This window comes from Falco naumanni, chromosome 13 (assembly GCF_017639655.2).
Source record: "Falco naumanni isolate bFalNau1 chromosome 13, bFalNau1.pat, whole genome shotgun sequence".
In the NCBI taxonomy this organism is placed as follows: Eukaryota; Metazoa; Chordata; class Aves; order Falconiformes; family Falconidae; genus Falco; species Falco naumanni.
In genome coordinates this window covers 14,189,910-14,208,077 of record NC_054066.1, presented here as the reverse complement: position 1 = coordinate 14,208,077, position 18,168 = coordinate 14,189,910, and the positions used below count along the sequence as shown (strand labels likewise).

The 18,168-nt window shown below is 35.4% G+C and overlaps 1 protein-coding gene across 3 annotated transcripts in view; it reads left to right on the top strand.

Moving 5' to 3' along the window:
* The window catches only part of PLOD2 (procollagen-lysine,2-oxoglutarate 5-dioxygenase 2), a 55,025-nt gene extending 37,965 nt beyond the window's left edge, over positions 1 to 17,060 (top strand). For 2 of the 3 annotated variants that reach the window (XM_040613647.1, XM_040613648.1), the window contains 10 exons: positions 6,622 to 6,726; positions 8,023 to 8,148; positions 9,342 to 9,483; positions 10,687 to 10,749; positions 12,099 to 12,212; positions 12,617 to 12,682; positions 13,618 to 13,722; positions 14,148 to 14,294; positions 14,586 to 14,711; positions 15,839 to 17,060. In XM_040613647.1, coding sequence (XP_040469581.1) covers positions 6,622 to 6,726; positions 8,023 to 8,148; positions 9,342 to 9,483; positions 10,687 to 10,749; positions 12,099 to 12,212; positions 12,617 to 12,682; positions 13,618 to 13,722; positions 14,148 to 14,294; positions 14,586 to 14,711; positions 15,839 to 15,994 — 1,150 coding nt within the window. In that variant the 3' untranslated portion in view covers positions 15,995 to 17,060. The remainder of the gene's footprint in view (positions 1 to 6,621; positions 6,727 to 8,022; positions 8,149 to 9,341; positions 9,484 to 10,686; positions 10,750 to 12,098; positions 12,213 to 12,616; positions 12,683 to 13,617; positions 13,723 to 14,147; positions 14,295 to 14,585; positions 14,712 to 15,838) is intronic. The other variant, XM_040613649.1, reaches the window with a different exon arrangement.
* Positions 17,061 to 18,168: the final 1,108 nt, after the last annotated feature.

Here is an 18,168-nt window from a genome sequence, read left to right as displayed (position 1 = left end):
AAGCAGAAGTTTTTGGTATAACAACATCTAGATATGAACTGAGGTTTTTTTTATAGTTTCTGTGTAATATAAAAAGCTGTTGGTCATTGTGAAAACATCTCTGGTTTGGACTACTGTGATAATCTGTCATCATGCCTTCTAATGAAGGCGTAGACAATAGACTACAAAGAAATAAGAGGTGTCAATTTTTTTTACATTATGGTTATCTCAAACACGGGTGTATGTTAAAACACGATGAGTATGAACTGTATAGTTTAAATATTTTTTATTTTGCAAAGAATGCTATTGAAATGGATGATACAACACAAACTTTTTGTGCAGAAAATTATATGTAGTAGTAATTTAAAAAAAATGTGGAAGCAGATGCAAATGTAAATTGAAATTCTAATTGCAGTGTATCTTCTAAAAATGTTTGTTTCTTTTTTTTAATCCAAAACCTTTTCAAGCTAACATCAGAGTGTTTTTTCGAATAGAATTTCCTCTTGCACTGGATATACATTTAACAATTGCACTTCTCTTGTCTTAGTCATCTAGCCCTGGCACACCTGCCCCCAACTCCCTTTTTCTTTTTTTTAAATGGTATTATATTCAAGTGAAAATATGGTTAAAGCTTAACCTGGCCATACAGGTGACAGAACTATATTTCTTCCTATGGTTCAAAGGACAGGAATATCAATTAGAAGTGTTCTAGTAGAAGTTCCTGCTTTCAGGAGGAAGAAAAAAGGACTTGCAAAGGCAACTGACTTTCTGATACTTGGTCCTGCTTGCTTTTTTTTTCTTTTTTTTTGCCTTTTGTTCCTACTAGGGAATCCAGATCTTTAGTTTTTAAACCTGGCACTTGCTAGACCTAAATGTGACCTTTGGAGTATGCATACCATGCCAGACCTGCCTGTCAAGATGTCTCTTCAGTGGCTGCAGCACTGGCTACTACCACAGCATTGCTTGTGCCTCTCCCAGTATGTCCTGTCAGTCAGATTATGGAATTTTACACACCAGGATCCCACCAAGACATCGCTGTGGCTCTTGAGCAGGCTCCGTCCTCACATAATTCTTCCACTCTTTTCTCCCAAATCTTCCATGAGTGTCAGAGCAGAGAAATTAATTTTGAAAGGCCCTTTTCTTTTATATTCAGAGTCCAAGAGAATAGCATAGGCTGTTCATGGCATCAGCTGAAAGAATGAAGGTCCAGTCCTGAGTCTCTGTGATGTTCTTGGAAATTTGTGTGAATGGGGCTTTGTTGTGCTGAAGCCACTGAAAAACTGATATTTGGCTGAGGTCCAAGCCTCTCCCGTAGCCTTTCTATGAAACACTACGGCTGCCCAATGTTAGTGTAAACAGCCATTCACGTGTTTACAAATCATTCTTTATTTCCAGTAAACTTTAAACAAATGTATCACATTTGCAAACTTTTTGAAGTAGCGTACACTACATGTAACTGAGGTAGAATTTCTGCAGTTGCCTTTTCCTCTTTGTTATATAGACACCATAAGGCAGAATCTTTAATGTAATAAATTTCTGTACTGTAACTAAATCTCACCTGAAGATCTTTAAACCTGTCATCTATTGACAGAACCTACTGACATATCTGACAGAGGTTTTGATATGGTATATGGTCTTTGCTTGATCTGTGGATAAAAAATAGCGATTTAAATGTATATTTGCAGAAAATAACTCAAAATTCTGTTATGTAAGGCAGAGATAAGCATACATACTTGTGGTGAGTACCACTGGATACAGTACACTGTGGTGTGTTATCCATTGTCCAGATTGAATTTCACCCATGTTGCTCCTCCCTTGAAAAGCCTCCTTAATAAAGATTCTCTCTTAAAGAGATATGTACCATATAGAGAAAACATGGAATGAGACCATGCCAAAATACTGAATCATCCTGAAAGTATGAGTGTTATTAGTAGGATCTTTCATGTGAGCAATATAGATACAACTTGACGCCCCCTTTCGATTTAACTGAAGCAAATTCAGTTCATTTGCTGCTTCCTTTGTACTTCTGCTCTGCTTGGCTGCCCTTATGAACATTGCCACTCCCCTGACACAACTGCATTTTACTTTTCCTCAAAAAAAGTACCTTGGAAGTGCAGGTAGTTACCATAAAAAAATATTTGCTTTCAACCCTTCAGCTGGCTTCCAACATAAATAACCTCATTTATTCCTAACTAATACTGCAATGGGAATAACTTGAAAAGAGTGATCCTTCAAACCTTTTTGATGATTTGATTTACAGAGTTTGATATATTTGGTGGTCTTACTAATTTTCTCCTGCCTTCATCTGCATTGTTGACTGATAGTTTTGTTCCATCTGCCTTAAACACTTGCTTTCTCTCTTTTTCCAAATTAGCTGATTTTAGTGTCTCTCTGTTACTTTCCAGTAGATTTAGAATTAATTTTGTCTCCTCACTTGCACATTCCACACAAAATCTATTCATCTGAAGCAGCAAAACAGGCTTCGAATTATACAGAGATAGAGGGAACTTCAAGCATTGAAGTTCTGGTTTGTTTTCAGCAGAATACTTTCAAGTATATAACGCAGCTGGGTCAGTTTTCTCCTTACCTCTTTCTTTTCTTCCCTTTTTGGCTCAGTAAAAAGTGATGCTAAACCACAATGATGTTCTCAGTAAATGAGACTCTCTTATGACAAAATAGATATGAGAAAATAACGTTTTTTTTTTTTTTTAAATTCACCTGTAGCCATGCAGCAAACCTCTGTCTAATTTTCTCATTTACGCAATAAAGAATAACTGAAGCATTTACTTTCTTGCTGCTTCTCGACTTGGAAAGCTCTCTTCTGTGCTTGTGAAAGTTGGATAGGTGTTGAAAAAGACCTAAAATTGTGCAGTCAGCAAAAACCTGTTACAATCCAACAAGACGGGCAAACAGGAGTGCACAGCTTTCTGTATTGTGGGCTGAAACAATAAAAAGGGAGGAAAATAAAGAGGAGTTTAGCTGCACGTTGTCAAAGTCTGTTCTCTGCATGTACATCACTTGAAACCCTAAAATAGCATTTCCATGTCTTTTTTTATAGCCTTTGTCTACAAGGAATTTATTAGAATTCTTACAGCTGGTTCTTTTTTTCTTTAGGAAAAAGCTCATTTGTGGTTTCACCTTGTTTGGAGATGAGATTTCACCCAGCTGTTACACGATTCATTATAGCAGATAATGTAAAATAACAATATGAAATTTATTCAAGCAATAACAGAAACTGAGGAAACACAGGAATTTACCTCATTCACATCTCTGAGGTTTTATTTATAAGAGGCGGCTTTTCCATAATCTTTTTTCCCCAAATACTTACAGATTTTCAGGGTTTCTTTTTCTTTGAGTTTTTTTTTTTTTTTTATCCTCCCTCAAAAATGTTAGTAATAGAACTAGCTAGGACTTTTTTGTGAACTTTAAAAATACGATTTAACTCAACTTTGAGTAGGAACATGCACATTTTAATGAAAGTATACATTGGAAGTTTTCAAAAGTTTCAGGAAGAATAGTAGATCAGAATTGGTTAGAGAGTTCACTGACCTCACTGTTGAATTTGAGCTGAATTTGGAGTCTCCTATGTGTTTCTTGAGAAAGGATATTAAGCCCTTGTCTCTGAGCTCCCATTTGGCATTGATCAGCCGTGAGGTGGACTCCCTTTCAGTCCTTCAAGCAGGGCAAGTATCTTGGATATGGTTGAAGAAAGAGCAGGAATTAAACCTGTGCCTCCCAGATGTCAAGTGATATCTGGTGGAGACTTGGGTTTTCTGGAGTTGCTTCTTCTGAACACTTTGGCAGTTTTGGGTTTCAGGCTCAGATGGAAGTGGAACAGCTTGAAATTTGAGTGTTGCAGAAGAAAACCAGCTTTCCCACCCCTATCTGATATCAGTAGCTTCCAGGTGTGGTAACTGTGGTACCAATACTGAAGCCTGAGATGCAAAACTAAACATTAGTGCTTTATCTGTTTTGTGGCTGTGTTTGTTTGGTTTTAGTGATGATTGATAAGAGTTTATTTATACTGTTGTGGCTATCTGGAGTGATGCAAAATGTAACCCTAAATGGCAGCGAGTGTCACCCAGTGTTTCAGTGAGCGCTGCAGCCTTTTATCTGGGACATGTTTTCTTTCAGAGGTCTGTCAAGTGCTGTAAGTGCTTTCCCTTTGGACTAACAGTCCACATTTGGATTTTTATTTCCAAACTGTGAGTGTTATAAAAATGATAAATAGATTAATTGCAAATTCAAACTGTCTCAAAAAAACCCAACAAACAAACCAGCAAACCCCACCCAAAATTTAAGTGACTCAATGGTAAAGAAATTGGGTAGACAATGTACCTTACTGCTAAAAGCAGCTAGCTCCTTGGAGCGTCTCAGTGGAAAGTTTGATGAAGAGCAGTGGCACTTTCCCTTTTGGATGAGGTCACTCTTCCAGATGGGCTTGTGGTTTGTAAGCAAAGTTAAACATTTCTCTGATTGCAAAATACTTTAAACTGATTTGCTGAGCTTCACTTAATGCTTCCAACAAAAAAATCTTGGCCTTCTACTAGATTTCTGTTAATTGCTACACTGAAATTGCTTTAAGTTATGTACAAAAATATAGCTTTCTTTTTAACATTTGCTCTTGGTTTATAAGCAGGTGGAGTGTAAAGCAAATAGATTTTAGCCAAATCGGTTTAGCCATTGAATTTAAGTTAGGAAGTATATTACTGAACTTTTGAGTATTGCTAGAAAGCACTTTTCACTTGTTCTTTGGTGCAACCTGGACATAGTAGTTTCACATACAATCTGGGATTCCTGCATCTGGAGAGGTTAGCATACACTGTGAGAAGGTAATATTTTAAAGCATGAGAATATGCAGGATTACTTTTATTTTCTTGAGAAAGCTACTTGGCAATATTGAAAGCCAATGAATTTCTTGAGAGAGTAGGCTTGCTTTGTAAGTTTTGACACAAACTTCTACAACTCTTTTTCTGTATGTCTGAAGCCTGAAGTGTTTTGTGGAGATGACCTTAAAGTGCAAGGGCAAAATTAATACTTCACATTTGACATGGTGACTTGAATCTGGGAATGCAAGGAAAATTATTATGCTTTAAATGTTAAGTTTTGCCATTTGGTGATGCAGTCTTCAATGCTGTTTAGAAATAGGGGGAAAATGAGTCAAAGTACAGTCGGCATACTAGCCTTGATTTTTGGTCTTTTTATATCTGTATATGCACATGTAATAAATATATAGAATATCAATACATATCTTTAATATTCTTGGTTTCAGAGGTTGAAGTTGAAGGCTTCATTGTAGGTGATTTGTACTACAGCTAAATAAGGCAGTAATGCCTTAAATAGTCTCAATAATTGAGAGTTCTCAGTAGATTATTGCATGACTGAGTGTGACTTAGACCAAAACGTTTAATTTAGCATTTTGTGTTTTGGATTACTATGTGAATGAAGAACAGAAGGATTTTCAACACTAAACATGTTGTTTTAATAGTTTTTTTAATATATATATATATATATAAAAATAGTTTTAATAGAATTTACTGGCTCTGCATTTAAATTTGGGAGGTGAGAGTGAGGGGAAAAAAAGGCAAAAGTTGAAGGATTGTACATTTATAAATTATGTGATCAGTTTTTCAGTCAAGTTTGCTTACAACTGTATATAAATCTGTACAATTTGGTTTTTTTTTTTTCACATTTTCATAATTAAAAACATTAATTCCATTCATATTTTTGTTAGCAGCAAAAGGTTTAGCTGCTTTTGGGGAATTGCTGGCCAGTGTTGTCAGGAACCCCAGACTGACATCAAGTTCTTTGGTCTCTCAGATTTAGCTTCCTCATTAGTAAAATGAGGATAAAGGAATGGAATGTTTTTGGAAGAAATCTTACATCTAATGTCAAGTGCAATATAAAAGTTGGGTTACTATTAATAATTGTAAATAAAGCTACTTAAATCGTGTTCAGTAGTTGTAAAGCTTCGGACTGAATAGGCTGGTAATGGACAGTGCCATAAACACTTAATTGCTGGACTGTGTTATGGCCAAAATAAAATCTGCTGGTTTCAATTGGGGCAATTATGTGAGGAAGTGCTGGTTAAGGAATTGCTGGCATAAAAACATGTATACATAAGATAAACTGTCAGTGAAGATGTCAGTGAAGACAAAACCAGAAACTGGCTAAAGATTTAAACTATAGGTGTGTGTCTAGACCCCGTGACTTCAGCAGTAGTGGGAAGACCATTTTTGCATTTCAGTATTTTAAAAATTTGGCTCAAATTACTGCTACATCTTCAGTGATCAAGTTTGAAGTGCAGGGATTGCTTAAATTTATGGTATAAAAAGCTCTGCTTTCTACTGTGATTCTAACAAAGTCATTCTTAAGTCCTTTGAGCAGAAGGAAGTTTGAACAAAGAGACCTAAAAAATAAAAATATAAGGCATCTGATCCATGTCTTTAAATCTTGTAGATGATCATGATACTGTAGCCTAAAGACACCTTTCTTTTACAATACTATACTGCAGAGGGCTTTTAATGCAATGTATGAGTAGAGCATTTGGTTGTGGTTTGGGGTTGTTGAGTTATTTTTTTTTGTTGTTTGTTCATCTTTTCTGGTTATGTGTGAGTTAATCATTCCCTTTTTTCTTTTTAGGGACCTTTGTCGCCAGCATAAAGCATGTGAATATTACTTCAGCATAGATGCAGATGTCGTGCTCACAAACCCGAAAACTTTAAGGCTACTAATAGAACAGAACAGGTGTAGTATATCTCTTGATTTTACAGAATTTCCTCTAGCTTTAAAGGATTTTCTGGGGCACATTCAGAGAAAATAAGATCCCATCTGTTCTTGCAGAGTTAGATCCTCTTTGTTTACCTGTGGTATTTGATTGCCATAGTTCATAATGGGCTTGGAGGTGAACAATTCACGAAGCATTTTGTTCCTGGCAAACAGCAATTCTTGATGTGAATTTCAAATGCTTCAAGGTTCCTCTGAAGAGAATGGTATGGTATAAGCAAGTTTTATGAAATGCATTAAGATTTCACTGACTAATGATGTCAAAGTTGGTCATATACAAAACGTTTAAAAACCCAACACAAACAACCCCACTCAACAACAAAAAAGCCCTCAAACCAAACAGAAACTGCCCAGAGTTTACTACTCTGGTGTTGCAGTATTATTGCTTTCTTTTTAAATTACAGACGCAATAAAATAGTGAAAGGGTATTGGAGATGAAGCAGTTTAATGACTAATTTCTCCTTGTATTAGTATGATCTCTTCAGTTATACAAAGCGGTGACTTCACCAGCAAGTAGCTTTCAGCAAACTGGGCCCACTGGGAATGCTGTGCCAGTTTGTAAAGTCCCATGTTAAGTAGGTAGGCAGTGTTTGCCTGTTCCTAACAAATCGGGGAATCTCAAGTGTATCACAGAAAGATAAATTATCAATGTCTGTTTTGACCTACTGGTGAGAAGCACGGAGCTTAAGTGAAGATGTGGCTGACAGTTCTTTGCACTATATTACTTGTAATATTTATTATTGTAGAAACAGGCTAAAAGCCAGGTACACTAGGTGGAAGAAACAGAAACTTTGCAAAATATATCTAGCAGTAGCAGTAGGCAGCCTCTGAAACAAAGTGTCATTTTATTCTTTTTATTCTGGTCAACTTATATTTCTCCTTTTGACTGTTAAATTCTGGGTAAGCCAAGTCTCAATGTGGTTTTCTTGTGGTGTTTATTTTTGGGTTTTTTTGTTTTGTGTTTTTTTTTTCCATGCCTTTGACTTTGTGATGCTTTTTGCCATTATATTATGGGCAGGGTTTTTTTTTGTGTGTGACTGAAAATCAAACCACCTCTGATTTATAGGAAATTTTGTTTCTGTTACACTGATGTTGCTTCTGGGCAGTGGGTGCTTGGATGCTGTTTCTTCCAGCTTTGAGTTCAGCTCATTGATGTTTTAACTACACTATACTTCAAACTGAGTAAAGCTGGTATATTTTGACATGTAGTCTATGCATTACAGTTCATATTTTCTTGTTCAATATGTCACTTCACAGAAAGATAATTGCTCCACTTGTAACTCGTCATGGGAAGCTTTGGTCCAATTTCTGGGGTGCTTTGAGCCCAGATGGCTATTATGCTCGATCGGAAGATTATGTTGATATTGTCCAAGGAAACAGAGTGTAAGTAATTATGAGCTAATTTTTAATGTCAAGGCACCCAGTATGATGATCAGGAAAATATTCGTAGATTTTCATGTAATATGGTATTATTCCTGAAGAGGTTAGTTATATAGCTTAGGTTTTCCTGTTTCATAGAAGTGCATTTGTTTTCCCATTTGTTTTTTACCAATTCACAGCTTGAATAAAAAAAGCAAAGGGTTTAACACAATGAGCTGGTATTAGCAATGGACATAGTCATTACTGGTACCTGTCTGATTGTGTCTGGTTACTCTAGCAGTGCATAACATAGAAAATGGCAAGACAAATAGCAAACCCAAAACTCTGTATCCCAGGAACCTTGGTCAAAAGAAGTGACTGTTGCATTCATCAAATGACTTCTTAATTTCTTTGGCCAAATGCATAATTAACTGAACAGCTATATTTTTTTCATGTGTTTCTTCCTGTGTATTAGGTCAGATATATCCTAAGGACCTCTTGAGAAATACGTTTTTTCACATAACTTTTTGGGTTTATCCCTCCGCTAAATGAATGTGATGTAAGTTGTTCTAAGCTTGACTTTCCCATGTGGTGATGCTTTTTCATTGCCCTGGAAGAACAAAGAGGTCTGAAACAGATTAACTGTTTGAATAGGACTGGCTCATTTTCAAAAGCACTGGAAGATGTGCTCGTGGCACTGGGAGGGAGGGAATCTGCAGAGTGAGCGTTGTGAACAGCAATGAGTTTTTGTTGATATTGGCCCAACTCACATAAATACATGGCCTGCTGTGGTCCGTGTGTTTCTGTGTGAGGAGGTCAGACCAGCTGTGTAAAACCTCAGTGAAGTCCTTAAAAGAGATTGTTAAATGAGTTTAGAATTACTTTCTCCATCTGGTAGTGTAGAATAATATTATAAGATTGACTGATTGCCTTAACTATGGAAGCATGAAGTACATTTGTAGTTAAAACTCTTTACAGAATTTGACCTTTCTATTTCTTAACAGTACTTCATAAAAGTTGAATTACTGTCAGAGATGTCCATAGTGTTCAGCTGTAGTTTTTCAAATGTCTTGTGAACCTTTCAGCTTCATTTCCTTGAAACTTGATCAGTCTTGTCAGCAAATACAGAGGCACTGATTTGATAGAATACGCAACAAATTAGTTTTCATGGATTTAAATTATTTGCATTTGATTTTTATTTTTATTTTTTTTTACAGAGGAGTATGGAACATTCCTTATATGGCTAATATATACTTAATTAAGGGACAGACTCTCAGATCAGAGATGAAAGAAAAGAACTACTTTATGCGTGATAAGTTGGATCCTGATATGGCTTTCTGCAGGAATGCCAGGGAAATGGTAAGGTGTATTTGTAACAGCTTGCTTTTAAATACACATAGACTTCTTTGTGTCCTGCTACACTTGACTGCTTCACTTGATTGATCTTGGATATTATATTTTCTAATTCAAAGTACTGGCCAATTTTTGTGACATAGAAACTTTAGGTGTATTTTTTGACATTGTTGAGAACAGAGGTTTTTGCAAGGCCAGTGCACTGGTGCACTGACTGCATGATGTTTTTTGTTTAAACTCACTGAAAATTCCTGTTGAGGTTAAAATACCTTCCTTATTGGTGCAACCTCAAGAGATGAAAAAGGGGCTCAACTATTTTGCTGTGTATGACTTCAAACTTATCAATGCATTTAGAGCATCTCTATAATGCACGTTTTTATTAAATGTAAAACTTCTAGCAAAGTTGGAATATTTTGCAATTTTATATTTAAGTAGATACATATTTAAATGAATGATGGGCAGTGTTGATATAAAAAGCCTAAGTGATTTATGAAATGGTAGGAATCTTCTTAAGGAGCATGAATTACTCATTAATTTTTCCAGATAGATTAAAACTGTATCAGAAATTTGTTACTTGCATTAAGCTGTAAGTAATGAGAGGAAACTTCTTTGTTCTGTAAAATTATGAATATGTAAATCCACATTTCTACTGATATTTACACTAGTTTCAGCACAGAAACAAATAAGACCTAAACCAGACCTATTTCCAGACACTATAGCACTGAAAAATAATTTTGCTGAATTGAACAAGAAAAGTTGGCAAGTATTAATTTTTTTATTCCCTCATAACAAGGCATGATCTCCTTTGTTTGTACTGATTCTTCAGAACATCCCCATCCAATTCTGTTGTACTCAAACCTTCCCAGCATCAGTTATTGCAAACCTGTGCTTCCTGTGCGCTCGTTTAACTAATCTGACTGGCTCATCAGAAAATTGCTTTCTCTCTTCCTCTTTCTTAGTCTGTGCTGTAAGATGGTCTGGTACGTGCTTGGTTTTGTATTGCAGCAGATAAGAAGGGGCTGGTGGAAACAGCTTTGACATGTGTATTATGAGCTTTGCTTGGAGATGCATGTTGTCTGTAAAGGCATATCAGCTTTAGATCAAAGGCTGCTATTTCCCTGATGTGACTGTGGAAACCTAATAGTAGTCGGAAAAAGAGAAAGAGCTGATGTATCGGAAAACTGATGTGATGATTCTCCTTCATTTTAGACTTTACAAAGGGAAAAAGACTCCCCTTCTTCGGAAACATTCCATATGCTCAGACCCCCAAAGGTGTTGCTTTATTATTTTTTTTTTATTCATTAGTTATTATTACCTGCAGTATTACTCTACCACCAGAAGATACTTCTCCTCTGTCCACTTACTCTAATGAAATACTGCTCTAGCTTTCTCTTCAGTCTTCTGAGGTTCAAGTTTTTGCCAGGGACAGGTGACCAGTTCAAAGCATCTTAGAGAGGCTTGTTGTTTCCTTAGCGGGGTTTCTCAGGGCTTCTGAGGTCAAGGTGTGCTGAAGATGTGCTTCTGTAGTTAAAATTGATTCAGCAGTCCTGGGAAGGACTAAAGCTCAAATCGCTAGCAGGTCTGTCAGGCCCCCTCAGGCACCACACTGTCACTTGAAGCTGTTTTTCTTGTACCCAGACCCTCCTTATTCTCCCTGCAGCAGCTATTTTACGATTTGGTAAGTGCCCAAAAGTGGGCATGTGTTTAACATAATCAATACCTTTCTAACAGTTTAACTCTTTTTCAGACAAAAACATAGAAATACCAAAGCATCCAAATGGTAATGTCTTCATCTACTGCAAATCCAAAAGTCACAAACACTTAAGAAATTAAGTTTTAGTCTGAAAAACAGTAAACAAAAACCCCAACAACCCATAGAACTTTTTTCTTTTAAAAAAAGGCTATTTTCTTTTACTGTTTTTAATCAAGAGTTTTGTTGATGATTTCTGTTAATAGCTTGATAATAAAGCTGTATCTTATCACACTTCATATCTTGCATATATTTTACAATGTTTACTCAGGTGAACATACTTCAAACTGCTGAGCTGTTTTGTATCCTGATCTGAATATTTTTATATGCTGTATTTGCCAATATCTTTTTATTTCAGGCCAGATCACCAGAAGGATCATGTAGTGAATACTCTGAAATAAGTTTCTTCTGACTTCCATTAGCCCTGTTATTGTTAGCTTATTCTTTCAGTTTTTAATTGGAAACCAAACCCTAGATGCTGGTTTTCTTGTATGAGTATTTTCAGTTTGAGAACAGGTGCTTCCAGTGTGTCTGCTTAGGTTTTCTGGAAAATAAATCAACCGAGCGCTTCTCTGTATTTTCCTTTCTATAACTGTGTGTGGGTTTACATTATGAACAATGTATGGTTTTGTTTAATGTGTTTAGAAAATAAGTTCAGCAAAATGCTTGCAAACAAATTACGAATGCTAGTTGGCGATTAGAATCAACCATTGAAAATTAAAGAAGCTGAACGAACAGCATGCGTATAATATGTATATATAAGTATTATGACTACACTTTCATAAAATGTATAAACAAACAGACTTTTTAAAAACATAATTTTTGCTAAGGTGGACAGTTTCACTAATGACATTTTCTCTGCTTCATATAGGGTGTTTTTATGTATATTACCAACAGACATGAATTTGGAAGACTTCTTTCTACAGCCAATTACAATACCTCCCACTACAACAATGACCTCTGGCAGATATTTGAAAATCCTGTGGTATGTATCTAATTATTGATGAAATGGTTATTTTATTTGAAAAAGTTGTAAAGTTTATGTATTATAAAGGTCTCAGGATTTAAAGACTTTACATGGAGAACATTGTTCTTTATGTGCTAAATACTGGGTGTGTACTAAAAGTTGTCCTCTGACACCCATTTAAGCAAATGGCACTATATCATATCAACTAGCCAACTGATGACCGGTGTGAGGAGTTGGAGATATGGCCCCAATGTAACAGGTTTCATGATTTTTAACATGATAAGAACCAGTTCATTTATGGGTGTAAGAAATGGTTCAATTGTTTCCAATGCTTTCAGTAGAGCAAGTTAGTGGAATATAAATTATTTTTTGTCACTTATAGATTAGTTTTTGTTTTAATGTTTTAAAATTGTGTTTTTTAGGATTGGAAGGAAACCTATATAAATCCCAACTACTCAAAGATATTCACTGATAATATAGTGGAACAGGTGGGTATAAGCAGTTGTCTTAAAATTTGTGGGACTGACCGATAATAAATTGACATATGGTAACTATTTCCATGCAAATGCTGTTTTGGTCTTTGGCTGAACAACTTCTTGATGTTTTGGATCAGAACTGGATTTTTGCCACTTTGAAAACTAGATCAGAAGAGTCCAAAAATGATTGCTGGAGTGCTTAGAATTATGTGGTTCTGCAAATAACTGCCTTCTCCAAAATACAGATGTATTTAGCTTATTTATTTGAACTACATAGTATGACTAGCAGAAGGCCTAATAAAATTTCTGTAGGAGATTGCTGTGTTTTCTGGTGTCTAGTGAAGGCAAGCCCATCTAGATACTTTCCTTGGGGTGTGCCTTTCTGTATGGATTCCTAAGGTCTGACAACCATGACTCCAAGGTAAAACCTTTCATTGGATACAGAGGTCTTTTTGGGCTTTTTTGTTGCTTTGGTTTGTTTGTTTGTTTTCTGCCTGGCTACTTGCTTTAGACAACTGTTCTGTACAGAACACTTCTAAGGTGGTAATTGCTGTACCAGTGTTGGACTGTGACGATTAGGGACAGTGACTTAATGAACTTCCTTAAGAAGATGGGACAAATTGGGTTTGTGTTCAAAAAAATGTTAACTTTTAAACTGTTTTTCTAATAGCTTGTGACGTGGAAGATCAGGGTAGTTATTTAGAGCAACCAAGGCACAGAATACATGGGTACTCTGCCACAGTGGTTAATGCTGGGTCATGGCTTACAAGGTAGCTTGTAGTTTTTGCTTCATTCTGTGAGAAGGTGCTTGTGGATCAAGACAAAATTTAATTATTTAAATGTATCTGAATTATGTCTCAGATGAGAACAGCTGATATTCTTTAGTGACCAAGAAAAGTGAAGATGTCCTTTTTTCTTTCCCTTTTTTTTTTTTTCTTCTTTTGTAGCCATGTCCAGATGTGTTTTGGTTTCCCATATTTTCTGACACTGCCTGTGATGAATTGGTAGAAGAAATGGAACATTTTGGACAATGGTCTGGTGGAAAACACCAAGTAAGTGTCAGCCTATATAAGCATGACCTTGACTAATTTATTATGTTATTTATAATAGTAGTAATTCACAGTGTACTCTCTTGATCTGATATAACTACAGTTGCATCTGCATCTCTAATAAATAAAACCATTACCTCAGGAAGTCCTTATTTACAGGCAACATATCCAAATATTGACTCACCTTTTAAAAAATATACAAATTTTGCTTACTGGTAGCCTCATTGATACCTCAGCTTTTTTTTTTTTTTCTTTCCCCCCTCAGCAGTTAGTTGTGAAATTACTGTACAGCAAGAAGCTCACATATACCCACTAAAGCATTGCTTTGTTTCAGTTTTGTGATTCTGTAGATTTCAAATAAGCATTTGTAGAAGTGCCAGAAGTATTCCATATCCATATTTCAAGGCTCTTTATGGTGTTTTCATTAGGACAGCCGTATTTCTGGAGGTTATGAAAACGTCCCAACTGATGATATCCATATGAAGCAAATTGGACTGGATAATGAATGGCTGCATTTCATAAGAGAGTTCATTGCACCAGTTACGCTGAAAGTGTTTGCTGGCTATTATACCAAGGTATGGCTTTAAATTTTTTGCAGGTAATTTCACGGCATGACTGATTCTAAGTATTTTATTGAATATACCTTCTTTGGTTTGGTTGGGGAGTTTATATATGATGTAACAGTAGTTATAGAATGTTGTTGAGTTGGTAACTTGGCTTTAAACAAAAAAAACAAATGACCAAAACAAAAAAACCCCACCAAACCAAGAACCCTAACAAAAAAAACCACCAAAACACCAAACCAAGAACCCTATGTATGACTTAGAAGTTCACAAGTTGAAGTCTGACTGTGTATTTTGTTTCAGGGTTATGCTTTATTGAATTTTGTTGTAAAATATAGCCCTGACAGACAACGGTCACTCAGACCTCACCACGACTCCTCTACATTCACAATCAACATCGCTCTCAACAAAGTAGGAGAGGACTTTCAAGTAAGTTGACAACTTACTGTCTTAAAAAATGTCCTTTGAGTATCTAGTAGAATTTCCAAACTAGAACGCAAATGTTTATACTTGAAGACCATACTGAAAAGGAAAAAAGATGTGCATCACAAATTGAGAGGTATTATTCTGTGGTGTTTTTTGACAAGTATTGCATTTACTAGATTGCACGATCTCGAACTGTTGATGCAGTCAGGCTGAGTTGGTCAAAATGGTTTCAAATGGTGGGGCAGAAAACTTTGGAGATGTTAGCAATTTCATTTTTAACATTTCTGAAATGCTTCATTTCTCTACAGTGAAAAACAGTTTTTCAAGATACATTCAATAGTCCAAAGTTGACTCAGATGGCTTCTTAACAGGTTTTTTTTTAATTATTCTTTATTTAGAGCAGCCACAGAATGAAAATTTTCAGCTGTTGTTCCTGATTTTTTTTTTCTGAGATAAACTGTTTTCTACTCCAATATCAATTCAAAGAAAAGTTCCCAGAGGCAGGGCAGTGGCAGTAATAGCCAGCTTTGACTAGCAGAGAAACTTAACCTGTTTTCTTTATAAACCTGTATTATTCACAGTCCTACTTAACACCTGTAACTGTGTTTGTCAAAGTTAGTGTTTTAGAAGATACACCTTCAGTTTGAAAGCAACAGCCAGATTAATTAAAGATTTGTTTAAATGGGTCTTGGGCAGGGATGCAGTCGAAGATACACCTTCAGTTTGAAAGCAACAGCCAGATTGATTAATTTAAGATTTGTTTAAATGGGTCTTGGGCAGGGATGCAGTTCTGGAACAAGGCCTGTAAACATGATTTGCTTCTCTCTGGTGTCATCTACAGTAAAGTTATCAGAGACCTGTTTGTCAGAGTTGCTGCTTGAATGAGTTGTTATCCAGGGAATGCTAAAGCAAAGCAAGGAGAAATCTTTGGTTGCAAATGTATGTCTGTTATGTTTTGCTCTGAAGATGGTGTCATTTAAACAACCTTGTTAATAGGGGTGGGAAAAATAGTTAACAGTCTATTAATAATAGCAAAATATTTGCAGATATGAATGAATAAAAAGGAACTTACTCTATTAAAACACAAGGTAAATGTTTGGGGTTTTGTTGTGTTTGTGTTTTTACTACAGGGAGGTGGATGTAAATTTCTTAGGTACAACTGCTCTATTGAGTCTCCCAGGAAAGGATGGAGTTTCATGCACCCAGGAAGACTTACTCATTTACATGAAGGACTTCCTATCTTGAATGGCACAAGATACATTGCAGTATCATTTATTGATCCTTAATTTTATTTTATTATTTTTTTTGCCGTCTCCAACAGCAGTGTTTGATTCTTTATGTAAACATTTATTTATAGATTTCTTCTGGAAGATGGTGATAAAAGAAACTTTAAGTTACTGTTCCTAGACAGCAGAGTTACTTTGGGCTAAAAGAATGGAAAAAAGAGAAAATATTCTAAAATTGTTGAAGATTTCTCAATATCTGCTCTGAGCCTTGAGTCATAAAGTAAACATGTCCTGCTTGTTTTTCCATTCTGCTGTCTTGAAGAGTAGGTAAGGAGGGAAAATGGAAAAACATTTTATGATGAATCTATTTCTTTGTTGAAAAAAAAACCTCAAACAACCCTAGATACAATACTGTCTGAAAAATTTATTGTGGTTTTCATTTAGTAAAGTGACACAGCTGAAGTTTTTGTGGTGTGTATATTTGGTATTAACCAATTAAAAACCACAGCATAAAACCAAAATTAAGTGAATCTGGTATACAGTTGTTGGGGCTAAGCCATAATCCCACATGCTGGTATATACTGAAGGGAAAACTTCTCAGTAGCCTGTTTTCTTCAATCATTTTCAATACTGAAGTGTACACCATTAGATAAAAAAATAAATTGCTGAGGTGAAGTAAGGATTAAATAATTTAGTTTAAAATGGTTTATAATTTGTTTTGAGAATTCATCCTGTTGAAAATTTATTTTCTTCACCAAGTGACCTTCATTTAAAATGAGTTATTTTTCTAAATGTGTAATTGCACCCAATTGATACTGGAAAATTGTTGTTTATTTTCAGAATGCTGGTAAATTTTAATAATAGGATGTTTTATAGAGACAATTTTCTACTCTTACATAAATTACTTGAATTTTTTATCAGGAAAATGAAATGGTGGCAGTCTGTCTTTTAAAACTAAGGGTCTTAACTTGCCGTTTATTTTAAAGATATCAGTTTTAAATATTCCTACTGTATCTACTGTTTGTAATTTAAAGAAACTTGAAGCTAACTATCTCAAAGTCTACCGTGCCAAAATGCACAACATGTTGGAAAAACTTGTGAAAAATAAAGGGTAATTTTAAATTAATGTACAACTTTCACTTGACTGTATTAGGTTGTTTCTTTGCATGTTGTCATTGTTCTTACAGAAATTATATTTAATTTTTTAAAGAATTGTTTTAAAAGAGCTGTAGATACATTTAGAATGGAGGTTCCTCTATGTGTCAGTTTTTGGTTTATTTACTCTGTTACTGTTGAAATTATTTCTTATGTGGGCTGGTGCCTGTGTACCAAACCTTGCATTACACGTTCAGGACAACCCCAGGAGGCTGGATGTTTCTTGTCTTCTGTACCAACCTTCCTGTTTTCTATAGAGACTTTTTGATGATCTAAACAGTAGTTCACTTTTTACCTGGTAATATTTGAAGAAGCTTAATATCAAGTTTCCTAAACAGAAGCTTTATTTGGAGCTGAAAGGATTGGGAGGGGAGTTCAGGGATTATTGTTTTATGAAAAATAAGCATGTCTGCTTATTTCCCTCTTCTGCTCTTTTGAGGAATGGGTTGTAGCCATACTTAAAGTTATGCTGAAGCAAATACATCAAAATGTGGTGACTCCAATAATGTACTAAAATAAGCTGGCTTGAAAAGGAATGACTTTTTACAGGAAACTGTTTGCTTTCTTTTAATTTCTTTTTACATTGTCAACTTTTCTTCATTTTAGGTTAATATTTGGAGATTGATATCCCTCAACTTTGTTTCCAGACATGGAACATCTCTGTCTTAGTGAGTGTACGCTTAGGCAAACTTTACAGATAAGAAAATCTTCAGGTCTTCAGAATGAAAGCAGCCTTTGTTAATCATGTTTTTCTGAGCATTCCCCTGTGGTCTCTTAGGATAACTCAGAACACAATAATGTTTTTGCCACTGGATCAGTTACAGACAATTTAATTTTGTGAGGAGCTTCCTTGGAAAAAACCCACAAAAATATAATCCTGTAACACAAAGGGGAAGTTCTTTTGCAGAAACAATTTTTTCCCCATAACTTGTATTTTAATTTTGTATTTTGTAGTTCTTGGTCATTTTTTTATGTTTATTTTTATCCTTACTTATTATTAAATTTCTCTGTTTGCAACTATTAATTCACTCTGTCATGTAGTGACTCAAAATGCTACATTCACTGTGCTGCACATTTGT